Source organism: Amphiura filiformis, chromosome 1, assembly GCF_039555335.1.
Source record: "Amphiura filiformis chromosome 1, Afil_fr2py, whole genome shotgun sequence".
In the NCBI taxonomy this organism is placed as follows: Eukaryota; Metazoa; Echinodermata; class Ophiuroidea; order Amphilepidida; family Amphiuridae; genus Amphiura; species Amphiura filiformis.
Genome location: NC_092628.1, coordinates 65,763,553 through 65,782,459, shown reverse-complemented (window position 1 = coordinate 65,782,459; position 18,907 = coordinate 65,763,553). Strand labels below are relative to the sequence as shown.

The 18,907-nt window shown below is 35.8% G+C and overlaps 1 protein-coding gene across 1 annotated transcript; it reads right to left on the bottom strand.

Moving 5' to 3' along the window:
• Positions 1-12,233: 12,233 nt before the first annotated feature.
• LOC140166758 (glycoprotein-N-acetylgalactosamine 3-beta-galactosyltransferase 1-like) lies at positions 12,234-14,019 on the bottom strand. Its single transcript, XM_072190252.1, has 2 exons — positions 13,942-14,019; positions 12,234-12,987 (listed from the first exon to the last, which is right to left on the bottom strand). Exon 2 carries the CDS (start codon positions 12,962-12,964, stop codon positions 12,302-12,304), a length of 663 nt encoding a protein of 220 aa, XP_072046353.1. The 5' UTR covers positions 12,965-12,987; positions 13,942-14,019; the 3' UTR covers positions 12,234-12,301.
• Positions 14,020-18,907: the final 4,888 nt, after the last annotated feature.

Below are 18,907 nucleotides of genomic sequence, written 5' to 3'. Positions count from 1 at the left end.
GCGAGTCACATCCCTTGTACGCCAATGCACTAACGCCAACGCGCTGCAAGTTAGTTACGGTACGCGCTACCACTGAGTTTTGACAATAAAAAAGCCCGGGGAAAAAAGGTGCAATGCATTTCCTGTATATATTCCTCAATCTCCCGTATGAAACTTAACAACGATTCATAGGCCTAGAATAAATAATGAAATTGTACACTGACTGTCTGCACCCGGGTCTCCACGCAGGCACTATCACCACTCTAGTCTACCAGACCACTGTTTCCTATGTTACCTTAGTGATGACGCAAAGACCTGATTCACGCGTCGTAGCCTTAATTTCTTGGCTGCCAACCTCGATGCAGTGGCGGAAAATGGGGCGCGTAGCTCTGCGTAGGGACGATAAGCTCATAAGATCATTATTAAATTATGCGCTGTTGTGCATCTAGATAGCCTGAATCATTTCTTGGCCACCTCGCAGTTGGCAGAAAACGGGCAATGTTGCTCTGCGTATGGTTTTTAATGGAAATATTATTACGCGTTCACACTGTCCTTATTACCCACAATGCCACTGCGATTTTGCATAGCAACACGACAGTTTTTTATGTTATTCTCTTAGTTACCATCAATTTTTGTAAAAACGAATGTCCGATGGAAAAATGGCAATATGTACCCGATCAATATACCACTAAATCAAAGCCGAAAGTCTAGGCAATTTTGAGAACACTCGCGCACAAGATGGGGCAACCTTCCTTTTATTTATAAGCGCGGGTCCCCGCTAGTTGAGTAAACGGGAGCGGTTAGTAAACTGGAGTGGTTGTAAACATGGTAAACGGTGATGATAATCATGGTATCTTGTAGATTATTCATCCAGTATAGTAAATGATCATGTTAGCTTGATAATCATAAATATCCAGACCTGTGATAATGTTGTTACTCATTCAATCCCTCAGATTATACTTTTGAAACAGCTTGTGACAAAATGATTGATTTTAACTTTATCCCAACAAACATAAAACATTAAGGTTAAAAGAGGTTGCTAGAAAACGTGTCAATATCGGGTTATAATAGTATAAAACATGTAAGCAACATCTTTAAAAGTTGCTGCAAAACATTTTAAGCGATTCCGTAAATTGTTAATAGCTATAGGCCTATATTATAGCCAGGATTTAATTGCGGGACGCGTTGACAGGTGCCGCAAAATGTGGACTTTCACCCACTCCCTAACATTAAAACCTTTTCGGGCTATACTGAACAGTTGAACGACTAATTCGGTCCCTGTTGACACTCGCGCACAAGATGGGGCAACCTTCCTTTTATTTATAAGCGCGGGTCCCCGCTAGTTGAGTAAACGGGAGCGGTTAGTAAACTGGAGTGGTTGTAAACATGGTAAACGGTGATGATAATCATGGTATCTTGTAGATTATTCATCCAGTATAGTAAATGATCATGTTAGCTTGATAATCATAAATATCCAGACCTGTGATAATGTTGTTACTCATTCAATCCCTCAGATTATACTTTTGAAACAGCTTGTGACAAAATGATTGATTTTAACTTTATCCCAACAAACATAAAACATTAAGGGTAAAAGAGGTTGCTAGAAAACGTGTCAATATCGGGTTATAATAGTATAAAACATGTAAGCAACATCTTTAAAAGTTGCTGCAAAACATTTTAAGCGATTCCGTAAATTGTTAATAGCTATTATAGGCCTATATTATAGCCAGGATTTAATTGCGGGACGCGTTGACAGGTGCCGCAAAATGTGGACTTTCACCCACTCCCTAACATTAAAACCTTTTCGGGCTATACTGAACAGTTGAACGACTAATTCGGTCCCTGTTGGCTACAATTTAACATTCTGTCTGAAAAGTGTACTTTTTTGCAAATCTTTCACCCAATGACCCCCTTTTTCATCAGCTTACACCCAATGATCATCCCGAAATGGCTTCAAGGCCTTTAGGCCTACTTTGACCAAGTTTCCAATTCTGAGGGGGCACAACCCCCTGCACGGCGCACGACACAATGGTACTTCGTGGCCATTCAAAAAGTGGCGGCAAGAACTTCGAGTGTGTCCCCCCCCTTTCCCAAATTCCTGGATCCGCCACTGTCTCAGAGAAGAATTCAGTCACATACACATACCATGACATACGTAGGCCTACGCGGGGTAAGCCAACATTAAGTGCGTCCATACCATGCGCTGCAATGAATGCGCGTGAAACCATGGTGCCGTGTACGCGCAGGTGCGTGACTCGCCACTTACCTCGCGTGTTGTACATTTGACGCATTTGCTGTCATGACCTGACCCATAAGGTTATTGGCCTCAATGGCCTAGCAACCGACCATTTTTTTTGGTATTTCCATAGTGATTGAATAGTTTGGCAAAAATGAACGTCAGATGGTTTAATGGCAATATGTACCCGATCAATGTACGAATAAATCAGAGCTGAAAGTCAAAGCATCTCGGAGCCTATTCGCGAACAAGATTTAGCGACTTCCTTTTATTTATATAGATAGACAGTCCTCGAAGAAAACTTTATAAATCTAATTATATGTACTGAAAGTGTATGTGGCTGGGATGAAAAGCTGACGATCAATTGACAATTTTGACCTTTCATATTATTGATATACATTTTTTTTTTTTTTTTAATTTTTTTTTGGTGTTTTTGGGAAAAAATTCCATATCTTCAATACAAAAGGTCAACATTTTCAATTGGTCTGCTTTTCTTCCCAGCTACATACACTTTTTAAAGTACATATCATTAGATTTATAAAGTTTACTTTGAGGACTGTTAAATATCAAAAATATCCATTTTTTAATCATTTGCCATAAAATGCGTATTATATCGTGGATTTCAAAAAAAAATTATTTGATATCAGAAAGACATTCTTCGTATTCAGAATGCAATTCGATATGCCTCATGTGCTCTCATGTTCCACAAAAAATACTGTCGAAACGTCCATACCCCATCCCTTAAGGTTGGTCTGAACCCTGGAATTATGAAAACTTTCGGGCCTCATAACTGCTAAATTATTAGTCTAAAGAATATAAAAGTATACATTTTTAGAATGGAAATGACTTGATGAATTCATCTGTGAGGCCCAATTTGGGCCAAAATGCTCATTTTTGGAGAAAATCCTAAAAAAACAAAAAACGTAACAAAAAAATTGTTTGGCCAAAAAATTTTTTTATTGATTTTTAAAAACTAGATAAAAATATCTAGGGAGCGTTTTTCATTTTTTTGAATTTTGACCAACTTCACCAAAAATATTTGAAATTTGGTAAAATCAGGCTTTTTTATGATTTTTTTGAAAATTTTGCATTTTTGACCATTTTTGGTGCAAATTTCTCAAAGTTGGTCAAAATTCAAAAAATAAAAAACGCTCCCTAGATATTTTTATCTAGTTTTTAAAATTAATAAAAAAATTTTTTGGCCAAACAATTTTTTTGTTACGCTAGACGAAAAAAATTTGGGCCAAAAACCCGCTTTTTTGGATTTTCTCCAAAATGAGAATTTTGGCCCAAATTGGACCTCACACATGAATTCAGCAAATCATTTCCAGTCTAAAAATGTCTACTTTTATATTCTTTAGACTAATAATTTAGCAGTTATGAAGCCCGAAAGTTTCCATAATTCCAGGGTTAAGACCACCCTTTTTTTTGTATGATATGTGTTATTCTAAGGCAGCAATACTTGAGCATTAGAATTGGACAAATTGATGCAAAATCATACTATGTACATGTACAACAATCTGGAATGCTTAAACTGGTGCCAGTCCTCAGTATTCACAATACAGTATGCATCTATGAAAGCCGTGGATTTTTGTATCTTTATTGATGGGGCTTGTTAGGTTTAGTTTGGATACCAAGCAAAACTTAAGTATATATTCCTTTATCTTACACTATACATGTTTTTTTTAACATAAGGTTTTTTTTAACTGCCTCTGTGCTTGATTGAAAGATCATAATTTACTCAAATCCCAGACTACTCCCATTCCAGAAAAATACAGCACTAATTTTGTGGAATTAAAAAAATATTATCAACTTATGCCAAATGAAACAAAGCTAAATCCTAATCCTTTAGTTGGTTCTAACTGGCAATAAAAGTCAAATTTTCATTTTTGGCCAATTTTTGGAAATAAGAGTGCACACCAGTAAATACAAGTCTCCTACACCCTGGGAGAAAAAAATCAGTGTTTAAAACGAGGATTCGTGCAATACGACTAAATTAAATCCATCAGAAAAGGCTTAAAACCCAACTATTAGGCCCTGATTCATATTTAATCCTCATTTAGGCCTGGGAAATAGATTGTCTGTGAAAAATGAGCAGGATCTGACTTTTTATTACAATTTGGCTAAACTTTCAAAATGTGTTACATTTCAGAAACACCAAGCTATTTGTAAGGTGGCGTCGCTGTATGGGCTATAGGGTGATCTAGTCGGCTTTTTCTGGAAAAAAATGCTGGACTCAGTATATAATTTCTACAATAGATGACTTCATCTGACCTTCGACTTGCAGAAAAGGTAAGTTTTGAAGAACTGAGTCGCTCTGGAGTCAAGAAAATGACGTTTTCCTGGGCCCTGTTTGTACAGAAAGTCAATGGGAGCTATTTACCGGTGTGCACCCATAAGGGCCAAAACCATATGTTTTAGGGTGTTTTTGGTATGCTGTGACAATCAAGCCCAAAAACTTGTACTAAGACTAATTTCAGATAATGCATTCTAATTGTTGGAAAACATATTTTCTAATACATCTATAACCAGTTATCGAAATTAACATAAAATATGAGCAAATTAGCAGATACTCAAGATTTTGAATGCTTAGACTTGTCCCAAGTCTTTGAATTTTGACTGAAATTGTAAGAAATCGTGGAAATTGCATGTTTTTGGCCCATTTCCCCTCAAATTGCGAAACTATTAAAATTGGACTTTTATGGCCTCTTGCAAGTATTTGCTAGCCAAGTCCTACTTTGACCTATGAGAGTACTGTAAAGTTCGCCTAATGGGCTCCTTTGACATAAATGGAATTTTAGGCGCAACCGAAAGTGCCCTCCAATTAAATTCCCACCAGCAAATAAGGGCACAGAATCGTAATTCTTGTTGGGATTTCAGAGGAGGGAGCACTCTATTTGCACATGAAATTTAAGGCAAAGGAGCCCATGTGCTATTAAGTGATAAACACCTCAAAAGAAATAAGTCCCCCTCTGAACATGTCGTCATAACATCGTAAGGTTTCGTTTTGTACCAACAAAACTAACTTTGAAATAATTATATGACCGTTTACTAAGTGCTGTGTGGAAATGAGAGATTTCCATGACTTCAGGGCTGAATGAGCCTAAATTGAAGACAAAAATTGCCCTTTCCAAAAGTCACAAAGTAGGCCTATGCTTGTTAACTGCAAGGCGTATTGGGACAAGGAATGGAACTGACCATCTTGCAACTCACTGTGCTGAACTCTGCACCAAGGGGATTTGCATGGCTGAATGATCAAGAATCGATACACATTACAGTAAATGTTCACTTGGTGAGGATTTTAAACTGCACTCAACACGGCGGATCCAAACAGAAAAATGGAGTGCGCCCGCATACGTTCGATATCAACTTTGACTCGGCTCAGCACGGGGCATTGCCCTCTCGGTCAACAGAGCGGATTCGCTAATCGGCGCAGTGGATATAGGAGTCCGATTTTACAGGGATCTAATCGTGAACCAAAGCATAAAATGACTTGAAATCAAAGATTACCGTAGATTACAAGGTGCTACGTCTTTGGGTAAAATGACGTCAATTCTGCTTTGTCTAAATTTGATGGAATCAAGTTTGTTTGTGAACCTTCGAATGACACAAACATCGTCATGATGCATATTGTACAATGATGCTTGTTTTGGAACACCGATATTATTACTAAGTCCCCTCAACAGAGACTTGAGAAACATGCTATAGTCGGAACAGGGCCTAATATAACCAAGGAACACAAAATCTTTTCTAGGCCATCGCAATTTGTATCAGAACGGAACGCCAAAGTGCGGTCATTTTTCACCAGAAAGAACATCTGCACGGCAATGCAGCCGTAGCAATGCGTCATGTAACACGGCAAGAGATAGGCATACTGACACAGCTACACTCCGGGGACAAGCCGGCAAGCTCACTGAACAGGACCGCTGCGTGGGATATTCACTCAGTGCACTGTGGAATATGCATACGGTAAGTTTTATGATGTTGTTGGTGTTTTGAGATGTAAATTATTATTTTATACTTTATTGATATCCCATAGAACTATTATATTATCTATTTATTTGCTGGTTTAACTGATTAGGCCCATCTAATAATAAACTGGGAATTGGGAAGAAATACCAACATGAATGATCAATTCATAGAATTTACAATAAAAATTTCGGCATCATATTTGCAAGTGATTGGGCCTATAGATGCAACAAGCAGCAGCCAACTTGCATGCTAGGCCTAATGATAATTGAATATCCACTTTGGTCTGTTTTAATTTCTTTTAAAAAAAATATTAATATACTGCCCTACTTTTTAAAAATCTATAGAAATCAGCTACATGTTATTTTCTGTCCTCATTGTCATTTGAAGCTCTAGTCTACTGTATGTGATAATTGTATGAATAATTTTTTCCTTGGTTTAAATCAAGATAGATGACTCTTAACTATTTTATATATTTATGTTTGTTTTGTTTTTCTATTCTTTTTTTTAATTTTACAGAGGATCTAGAAAGACAAGAATTGGGCTTATTGGATATCTGCTGGACAAACGGGACAAATGAAAATAACGAGATTACAGGACAGCTTTGTTGAAGCCTGAGACTGGTTTAGAAAGTTATAATATTAGAATGGTTTCAACCATTCCTTGTAAGGAAGGATTATAAAAGGAGAGAAAAATTCCATACAGCTCATTTCAGAGCTACAATAAATACAACGGCAAATTAAACAAATTCATCCGATGTTGATGTGCAATATAATAAATACAATATTATTTGAAACTGATAACCTCAAAGAGTCTTCAAAGAAATTGACACGAAGAAAGACATTTCTGGATGTTTGGAATCCTCAAGGCTGCATGATACCTTATAAATCATTGAAATATAACAGACAGTAGTTCAAGTGCTGAATCATTTGGTAAGTGTTTTAAATATAATTTTTGTTTACAAAGTTTTGAATCTTGTGTTTACAAATTATCAAAACAATTTTATGTTCTAAAATTTTTCTAATGAAATGAAGACCCGTGAAATGTCAACAGAATGTTCATAACATTTTTAAACTGTACAGTGATTGAATACTATACAAAGGCCTTGCATGCTTGGTAGGAAATTCACTTCTTTTCAAAGAATAGGCCTACAATAGCATGCATTTTTTTATGTGGACTTTTATTTATATTTACATGTAGATGGAAATATGAATTATAAAGCAATTTGCTTATTGAGAAATTATTTCATATCAGAAACAAAAATGTAACCAAGATATTTAAGAAAGCAAAATAAAGTTTCTATAAAACAAACAATAAGCAAACAAAAAGCACATTGTGCATGGTCTATAAAAATGCATTTATTAATAGTTTTTCTTCTTTTCATAATTTAGTCATTTATTGATGAGATTATTTTTCTTCACGTGATTTATAATAAAACTATATGAAATCATTATGTCAACAGTGACTAACACAATGAATTCCATTTGCATTGCTTTGGAAAGTAATAAAAACAAGCAAACAAACAACAATCAAACAACCAACAAACAAAAAACAAACCAAAGAAAAAACAAACCTTTGTATTGATTTTAAAATAAAAACAAACCACATTTATAATATTTATAAACTGACTGTGTTTGACTCGTAATATTTTGTAACTTGTCTAATACCGCATGTGGTACATTTTGTACACTCATGCTGTAGTGCTTGTACATCATGATGCGCGCGCATCTGTACTATCCTAGGGGTTATCAAGCGGTCAGGTTAGTGCATTGACTGTCATGTGCGCGTACCTGTACCATAACATTGGGGTTATTAGCGGTCAACTATGGGTCATGATCACTGTCAGGATGTGTGTAACCAATTGTATGGAAATGATGTTTGTAAACAAAGAGTGATTCTGAGTCGAAAAAAAAAAAAAGTGATTCTGATAGATTTTGCAAATTCAAAACTTGAACATGTTTTAAGGCCAAGTAAAATAAATAACACTTAGGCCTATCGTCTCTGCCCTCGCCGATTTTTGGAGATTTCAAATTAAACATTTTTGTTATGTTTCTTCTTTGTTCCCTTACTTTGTTTCTAAAATTGTTGGAATGAAAAGACATGTTAAAAAGCTCTTGGTTATCATAATATAAACACATTGCATATAGGCCTACATGTTATTACGTGGCTTAAGTAATATGATGAATATGGCCAGTGTATGCGGTGCATCAACAACATGCGGTGCGTCAGCAAATGCAAAGAACTAAAACTAGTATGTTGAAATATGCCCAGTCCATGGACCAGGGTTGGATTTCGTAAAAGTGATTAATTTTTTTTTTTTATTTAATATGCTGTAGGATTTCATAATACAACTGAGTTCTGACTTGGATTATTTCTTTCTTGGGCGTCCGCGTACAAGATGCTGTAAAACATGCGTGTTCAGTAGGCCTACTCATGCATCGCATGCATGCAGCGATCGCTTGTCGTTTGTGCGTGTTTATGCAAACACGCCGCAATTAACAGTGAAAAGGGTGATTTAATTAAGTGATATCTCTTCATATTCTGTTGGCCTAGTTCTAATTTTTCAAAAGTTAGTTAATAACATGCCTCATTTTGTAGTAACATACATTCCCACTGTTTATTGAAGTGTCAGTCTTGAAATATCTTTGATTCTACATTTCATGTTTTGACAAACAATAAAATCAATGTGAAAGGATGCAATTTGTGTGTGATTTTATTGTAAAAAAATTTCAAACTTAAAAACATTGTTTTATTCCAATAAATGACAAAAACATTGAGTATTATGTACCTTATAAGGCTCCTTACTTGCTTTCTGTTTTGGCACTGTTTTATCAGAGTTTGAAAGCAACTTTATCTTACATGGCGCACCGCTTGATTATTGCGTGCAGTACAGCGATCGAGCCGTGGCGTTTAGTCAATTTCGTGCGTATTTCATCAGTGGAGAAAACAAAACTGAACGCACAAATCGGCAAACCTAATTATCGTGTTTCAATGGGAGTGAAACTGCCGTGTCAAACACATGGGGTTTTCCATTAGTAACAAGCCATGAATCAACTTTTGTGACAAGCATAGGCCTACTTTGTGACTTTTGAAAAGGGCAGTTTTTGCCTTCAATTTAGGCTCAGTCAGCCCTGAAGTCATGGAAATCTCTCATTTTCACACAGCACTTAGTAAACAGTCATATAATTATTTCAAAGTTAGTTTTGTTGGTACAAAATGAAACCTTACGATGTTATGACGACATGTTCAGAGGGGGACTTATTTCTTTTGAGGTGTTTAGAACAGCATTCTCCATTGTAAAAAAAGTCAGAAAAATTATTTCCTACATATTTATGAACATCTTAGGGGTGGTGCAATAATTATGTGTACCCGGGTGGTGGTGAATTATATGGGGGAAGATTTTTGGCAGGTCGAAAGGGGGTCAAGCGATTTTTGGCAGGTCGAAGGGGGGGGGGCAAGCGATTTTTGGCACAGATATTTTGGGCACCGTTTAGATATATCGCCCTAAAAAGGTGTAGGAAAACATTAGGAACACATTAAAATATGCAAAATTTCCTGCTCGCTACGCTCGCATTATATGATAAGACAATTTAAGGTTATAAATTAGGGTTCCCCAAAATCTTAGTGTGTAAAGGGGGGGCAAAGATTTTTTGGCACGTCGAAAGGGGAGGGGGGGCAAAGGTTTTTGGCACATCGAAAGGGGGGCAAAGATTTTTTGCACGTCGAAAGGGGGGGGGTGTTTATTTTTGGCAGACCACTTTGAGAATTCACCACCCCGGGGTTACACATAATTATTGCACAGCCCATTAAATAATTATTCTGACTTGAATCAAAAGTTTTACCATTTATCTTTAATAATTAATTTTCTTTTGTTCCACTTATATGGCTACTTCTTGCCCTTAGCGTTGCCCTCCTGCTCTGACCACTGCTTTGTTGAACTCTTCTCCATCCATCAGTTTGGACATAATTGGTATAGCTTCATCAGGGCAGGTATAATGTCCAACAACTCCAAAGGGTTTCATGTGGTATATCAGGTATTCTAACTGATACATTAGAGCCGGACTTACATAGTGGAATGAAATTGAGTAATCAGAGCAACATTCTGGACCCTGTAGTAAAGCACAAAGAAACAAATAAATTGAATGTCTAGAATAGCCTGCTTTGCAAAGTCAGCTGTACAAAGTGTACAAATATAAATGTGGCATAATCTGCTCCATGGGGACCAAAGGCAGCAAATTTGAAATTGAAAAGTGATCTCATCCTGGAATCGAACCAAGGACCTCAGGTTTGCAAGACCTGTGCCTTGATTAATCAATTTAACTTAACTCAATTCCAATGCTATTTCTGAAAATTAGCCTAAAGGAGCAATAAATTGTCCAACCCTAACATTATGTGCACAAGGTGTTATTTACATTAATTAAATTCCTTTTCCCTTTATTTTCATTATGAAATATACAAATATAAATGTGGCATAATCTGGTCCATGGGGACCAAAGGCAGCAAATTTGAAATTGAAAAGTGGTCTCATCCCGGAATCGAACCAAGGACCTCAGGTTTGCAAGACCTGTGCCTTGACTAATCAATTTAACTCAACTCAATTCCAATGCTATTTCTGAAAATTAGCCTAAAAGAGCAATAAATTGTCCAACCCTAACATTATGTGCACAAGGTGTTATTTACATTAATTAAATTCCTTTTCCCTTTATTTTCATTATGAAATATACCATTGTTATAACTCACAACTGTTAAAGGTACTATGGTAGGGTGTGATTTCATGGGTAACTGTTTGCTCACATAGTCAATTTCCCAGTGGGTACCTGTGGTGATGGATCAAGTCAAAGTGGAGTAAGAAATTGACACTCAAAATGACTCAACCCTCATTGTAATAAAGGTACTATGGTAGGGTGTGATTTCATGGGTAACTGTTTGCTCACATAATCAATTTCCAAGTGGGTACCTGTGGTGATGGATCAAGTCAAAGTGGAGTAAGAAATTGACACTCAAAATGACTCAACCCTCATCAATTGTAATAAAGGTACTATGGTAGGGTGTGATTTCATGGGTAACTGTTTGCTCACATAGTCAATTTCCCAGTGGGTACCTGTGGTGATGGATCAAGTCAAGTGGAGTAAGAAATTGACACTCAAAATGACTCAACCCTCATTGTAATAAAGGTACTATGGTAGGGTGTGATTTCATGGGTAACTGTTTGCTCACATAGTCAATTTCCCAGTGGGTACCTGTGGTGATGGATCAAGTCAAAGTGGAGTAAGAAATTGACACTCAAAATGACTCAACCCTCATTGTAATAAAGGTACTATGGTAGGGTGTGATTTCATGGGTAACTGTTTGCTCACATACTCAATTTCCCAGTGGGTACCTGTGGTGATGGATCAAGTTAAAGTGGAGTATGAAATTGACACTCAATTTTTTATTTCAAATAAACTGTTTCCAAACAGTTGTGAGTTATAGCAATGGTATATTTCATAATGAAAATAAAGGGAAAAGGAATTTAATTAATGTAAATAATACCTTGTGCACATAATGTTTGACATGGTTTGTTCTTTAAATTATAAAAGTTAAAAGTTATCCCAGGAATTGAACTCGGAACTGGATTTTGTGGCTAGGGATTATTATTAAATAATGACCCTCAGGTAGCCCTTTAAGTGAATTCAGGCCCAGGTAGGATTTTGATCAGTCTTTATAGGTAATTATTCAGTATGCTGAAATTATGCTGCATATATGTGGTATGTTGCATTGCTACAATGAACTCAAATAAATGAACTAGGTAAATTATTGTAAATGTAACACGATCTGGTCCATGGGGACCAAAAGTGGCAAATTTGAAACTGAGATAAAGGTAAAATTATGGAGTAAAAAACAATACAATACATTTAGAAATAGATATCAAAAAACTTCATAACTTTAGAACCAAGTATGCTAGACCTTTGGTGTTTCCAGTATATGATAGCCTATTGTATATAATGTAATAATTACAGTAACTCAATTTTCAAAAATGCCTCCTTTGGCCCCCATGGACCAGATAGTGTCACAAATGAGTAAGTATGTTCGTGTGTTATTTTTGTTTGTTTGTTGTTTTAAATTCCTCAAAAGCTATCATACCATTGATGTGTTGTAGAAAACATACTGCCAATACCAAAACCCTTTATCTACAGAACCAGGCACTAAGTGGTCTTCAGGTTGAAATGGATGGAACCTATCACGGCCAAGTTTGTCACGAGAGTCCCCTGCTATGACTCCTGCATTCTCTAGGCACTTTCCAATTTCCAGATCTTCTGCGCCGCCAGGATATTCTGCAGATCTGCATAATTTTGAATTTTTAAATGCAATTTCTGCCAAATTCTGCACACCAGCTTTGCTAATTACATAACCAGCTCCACCGCTCATATATCCCTGTTTACCATAAGGTTTAAATTTCCGACCAAAATAAATTGGTTGTGAAGAGTTATATCCTGCCAGAAAGTATCTTAAGTTTTCTAGTATTAGGTACGTATCATCATCGGCTTTTATAAACCATTCGGCATCATCTAAATACTTATCATAAAGTAATTGGAAAGTATGTCTCGTTTTATGCCATAAATATTCTCTGCCTTCTTTTGCCTCCACACGGACTGTAGGGAATTCAGTGTCCACTTCAGAACTAATGTAAACAATTTTGTTACATCGTGTAGCCCATGTTGCTTTGATATGAATGGTTTTTTTGTACAAATTGTGTGGACTTGTCAGGACCCAGCATAGTACTCTCACTTTGGAACACATCAAATCTGCTAGAATATCCTGATCTGTGGTAAAAGAACAAGGAAACAGGTGCATCAATATTATCAATGTGGTCATCAGGTTTATATAAGCACTGGAGCAAAAAGCGATCACGTTATTCGTGGCCGCAATTGCATTTTTTTGGGTGCAATTATGGGTTTTTTAAAATCTTTTTAATTTTTTAATTTTTTAAAGTTATAGACCCTAAATTTCTTGTTATTCAAGGTTGGAACCAGAGAAAGACTGCTATTAAAAAAAACCTAAAAGTTATGGGATTTTTATTCAAAGCTGGATAAAGTTTTTCATTTTAAAGACTTTTGCTTCTATTGTAGCAATGCGTGTTAATTCAATATGTGCCTGGCTGTTCTATAGAAGCAACGGTATTTAAAATTTACATTTTTATCCAGCTACCAGAATGTCCATTTGTCATTGCCACACAACATGCTCATTTCTCAACCTTACAATATAGATGATTTCTCTGTTGATATCAGCAATAAAACTAAAGAATAAAGGGAGCAATAAAACTAAAGAATAAATCGGTAAATGATTAACTGCTGCCTCCAACATAAGAGAGTGTTTCCAGGCATGACAAATCTTACGGGCTCACGCTCCTGAAAATTTGCAGAATTAACCTGGGTTTGTTTTTGCTATTTCAGTTTTTTAATTTGTTGCATATATTTTGAGTTTGTCCTGTAATTACTTTTTGGTAGGTGTTTACTTATTTCAAATGGATGCCAAATTCAACACAGGTTGTTGTTCTCAAGGCACTGTTATGATGATTTTTTTCCCGGTTCTCTGGTTTTCCTCCTACCAAAATTGGACCTCCTCCCATATCCCTGTCCCGTCATATTTGGTTGGCATCTATTTAATTTAGTAGCCTCTGAACACTATTGGGCTTTGCCTGGCTTCGGTTGAATGTTAATAAATTTAAATAAAAGAGGACTTTTCCACTGTAAAGTTTTCAGATTTTGTTTACTTACCTAGTTCTTTTTCATGTTTGTGAGAAAAGAATTCTTGTTGTTCATCAAGAGACACATCATTACTAGCATCTACTTCAATGTGTCCATTTGGATCTGAGTAATCAGTCAACCACCTCCTTTGTTTAATTATATAAAGTGTGATAATAAAACCACACAAATATGCAAGTATGAAGTGGGAGAAGTATTTCCTTTGACCCGATGTAGTAGCCATGTTTCAAAATATGAAAATGATCAATGATTATGTTCCAGATGCAATTAATGGCAGTATTAAAGGTGCGTAACCCGATCCACGGTTGTTTGATGGGATCATTTATTAGTTTTTCAAACAAAACATAATGTACATCCAAATTTTAGGCTTAAACAGCTAAAAGCGATATTATGCTAATGTATACAAATGCTTTGAAGTCATTCGCAACTTTATTTTCCCCTCTTTTTTCCAAATTATTCACTTTTATAGCATTTTAAAAGCTTTTTTGGATAAAAATGTGCCTATTATTGACAAAATTGATGGTGCTATTTAGTTATTGGAAATTACCTTTTCAAGCTTTTAATACAAATAATTCCTTTTATAGTTTGATAAAATATGTTTATAAAATTTCCTTGTTGCTTGTTTCAACTATTCCAGCTGTTTTAATGGCAGTATTAATCACCTACCTGTTGCAAATCACCTACCTCTTGTATGTTTATAATATGTATTTTACCTGTAAGTGCAATATAATGTTTGTAATGTGTATCCATTTTAACATGCTGAATAAAATAAAATAAAATAAAATAGAAAAATATGATTTAGGATAAATAGCGCCATCTATAGTTGGCATTTAGTTAATAATGAAGCCAATTCTGTATACATCAAACAACCGTGGATCGACAGCATCATCCACCCCGATTTTTTTCATTGTTGATGATGTTTCGGTATCACATAATAGATACTATTTTTCATATTACTATCCTGAAATTTGATGCTCCAAGTCGATGTATTTCCGGAGAAATCATGAAACACAGCGGTTTTTACCATTTTGTAAATAAAAATATTACTTCGGATTTCTGGGTAGGGAATTAATTGCGAATCAACAGTCTCCTCAACAGCTACTTTGGTTTCGCGTCATACACATTCTGTGAAAAAAGTGAACTACACTAACTACTGAGGAGACGGTGCGCCGTATTTACAGCCTGTCTCAAAAAAAAATTGTGCAAGTGAAAAGCGCCCTCTTTGGCAATTAGAAAATACCGTTGTGACATAATGCTTACATCAACGTCAAGAGCGTATTCTTAGCTCTCACATGCCGTTTGTTCTGTTCAATTTGCTTGTTTTAATCTCGAGATATGCTTACTTAACAACGCAAGGGTAAAATCACAATAATTGTGCCACTTTTACTAGGTAAGAGAGCTGTACATGCAAATCAATGATAGCATCAAGTTTATCAAGAGTTCCTACGTGAAATCAAAAGAATGCATCAATTACACAACAATACAAAATTGTTTTACTGTTTTAGGCACCGTTCACACACACTTGTAAGGGGGCCTGATGCAAGCCCCCCCCCCTTTACAGACCTCAGGGGCCCCCCTTTTTGACATGAAAATTATGGGCCAACCCCATAGAAAAGCATATAAACTCAATTTTTCCAGGAAAATTTGTGGTCATTTTTTTCAGGCCCCCCCCCCCTTGGGAGGGTCAACAAATTTCAGGGCCCCCTTTTTGCATCAGGCCCCCCAGGGGCTATTTCGTGCAGTGAGAATATAAATCTGTGCAGTGATAATTAAAATTCCGTGCTTAAAATATTTCTACACTAGTTTCAGCCCGAAAAATAAAAGGAAAAAAAAAAAAAAAAAAGTTCCTCCACAAAGTAAGACTAATCTAGTCGGGAAATCCTATAATTCGTTGTGATCAGTCAAACATTCAATTGGCAGGGGAAATCAAAATATTGCCTCACAACGCCTCTGGTAACGCCCTTTCCTCTCAATTTTTCGGTCACTCGTGGGGGAAAGCCACTGGACGAGAAAATCCGCAACAGGCGTGGGGGCAGCTCCATTGCTCAATTGTCCCAGTAAAGCAGGTCAAAAATTATGACCATCAGGAACATTTTCATGAGCGGTGATGCATCGCCGCTTATGCAACTGGGGACACCAATAAAAAAAGTAAGTGTGCAGCCTGTATGGCATACAGACCTGGTAACGGGGGCAGCTTGATAATCCCTCTGGCTCAATATTGGGATTTTTTTATAATCAAAATTTACAATAGGCATACTTATGGCCAAATTAGTGTGAAACAGGCTAAAAGTGCGGTTTTCCTCAACATGCTCAAGGAAACCTTCAAAGACTATATTATTTATTTATTTGCGATATATTAGTAGAGTCCAGATCAGTGGAAAAAGCACTGCTTAACCATATGATAATTAAATTATTAAAAAATTGGGTTTTTTTTCAATTGCTAAATGCATGCGAAATCAGCCGGTTTAAACTCTTCTAGGTGCTTACAAGGTAAAGGTATAGAGGTAAATACTAAATTGAACACTTTCAACGCTAAACTAAACACATAGACACTTAATGATGAGCACATCAAATCATTTGGGTATTAAACGTATATACAGGGTGAGTAAAAGAGTGCAATAGGTCAACGAATCAATATTCACGTAAGAACCAAGTTGAACTTTCCCATTAATGACACACTCAATATTCACCTTTTGTGATTTTATGAATCATTTTACGGCGATACCCATCTTAACTCTTTGTCCACAAGGCACCATGTAATTTGAATGAGACCACACAATGCGAAATAAAGACACTTTGTATACACTTTAACTTAAATCACAATCAAGGTTGATTTTTGCGTTCAATTTATTTTTTCGGTTCAAACTAACTTTCTAATATTACTTAAGGTTACACGAAGAAACGTATAAAAAGCGATAAAAGACGTATAAAGTTGTTCTCTAAAACAGAGTTTTCTCAGTAATCAAATATCGCAGCGAGTGAAATGTTGGTGCATTGGATGTAGCTTAACATTTTTGTGTGTGTTATATACAAATTTTTAGAATAAGTTTGAAAATCCTTCGTTTAAAGCATTTTTACGCACCATGTTCACAAGACAAAAAACACGTTCCATGACGTTTTTTTTCAAATGTGCGCCCCGTATAAATCCACGCCGAGTGATTGTTTTCTTCTTTTTCGTATTGTACTACAAATCGATCACAGAAATAATGTTGCCATGGGGAAGAACCAAATACAGTACCGATTAAATTTTAAAAGCCCGTTTTGGGGGAAAATTTTGGAGAATTTGCTTGAGAAAAAGCTGGTTTGTGAAATTATCGATATCTTGATTATGGGACGTTAATTTAGACAATTGAATACCTACATTATTTCTCAACATTCTGCCAATTGCTATTCCATTTGATTTTCACTCCAAATTGAAGCTAGTTTTGCAAAAAACGAGGTTTTTCTCCATCGGGTTCGTCCAAAATGTCAGCGCCGACATGCGTGTTTATTCTAAGAGCCATTATGCGGACGCAATTGTAATCAAGTCATTGCGTCAAATTATAATTATATATCCCCTTCGAGGACAACCAATTGCGTAAGCTGATGTGTGGCCGAGCGGATAGAGCGTTGGACTTTGAATCTATTATGATTTATTTTTGTGGGTTCGAGTCCCCGTATGCGGCTAAAATTTCGGTTTTTTCCCTTTTCTCATTTTTACTTCTGTTCTTCCCTCTTTTCTTTCTCCTTTTCTTGTTTCATTTCTTTTTTTTTCTTTCTTTTTATTCACTATTTCTTTATTCTTTCTTGCTCCTTTCTTTTATATTATATTTGAAAAACCCTCCCATAAATTTGTATGATTCTTTTAAAGAGAATGAACATTTTTAATGTAAGGGTATATACAAAACAGCTCAAGAGCAGGGACAATAAAACTTTGGGGGCTCCATTCTACTTCAGTGCCAATGAGGTTAAGAAAATGGCAGTTGTTCCAATTCTACCTTACAAAGAGTGTGCTGACATTCAAAATTTATAGTATGTCCCGTGGACAAGCATTAAAATCGAGTATCGCTGTACAATGTGTCAGAACAACATAAGTGCTAATTACTTTTTTTTCATACAAGGCCACTAACCACTAATGAATATAATCATGTGTTTTAAATCCTAAAAGTTCAATCTGGTTATAAATTAAAGATGGATTCTTTGCACTATTGCACCTTTTTGACTGACCCTGTATATTGTTTTTAGAAAATAAACACCCTATTTATGGACTGAACATCTTAGTGTTTTAAAAGTTGAGCACCAATGAAATTTGTATGCAACTTTTGTATGCTAATTGCACATTTGCATCACTTAAGTTGCAGAAATCTTATCACATTTTGAGAACTTTACGCTACTGTGCGACATGTTAAGAGATGGTAGGGACACGTGTGCATTGCATTCAACATTTAATAAAGAGGTTCTGTGTATTATTTATGGAGTTATCAAAAATGACAATTCAATCAAATTTGTTACTATTATTACATTTTACAGATATTTCGTGCAATGTAGGCACCTGTGTGCATTTTATGCATTTTTTTTAGTTTTGTATTCGTTTTTGCATATCATTGACCATCAATACCATAAACTTAATGACATTAATAATCCTAGTGTATACTTTCATGGAGCTGTAGGTAATTAAAAAATAATGACAAGTCAATTAAATTAATTACTTAAATACATTAGTGAACCAGACATGTATCAATTTTCAACTAAGTGTATATCATTAGATTGATAAACTTTACTTCGAGGACTGTTAAATGTCAAAAATATCATTTTTTAATAATTTGTCATAAAATTTGTATTATATCGCAAATTTCAAAAATTCAAAATTATTTGATATCAGTTAAGGCTATATTCCTCGTACTCAGAATGCATGCAATTTGGTATGTCCGAGTGATGTGCTCTCAGCCTCCTTTAACGTCAAAAATGAGTCAGTAAAATGCGTGATTTTAACGTGTGA

What these genes read in the sequence shown, in the direction of transcription:
- LOC140166758 (XM_072190252.1), bottom strand. Translation starts at nt 12,964, where the DNA reads ATGTGTTCCAAAGTGAGAGTACTATGCTGGGTCCTGACAAGTCCACAC.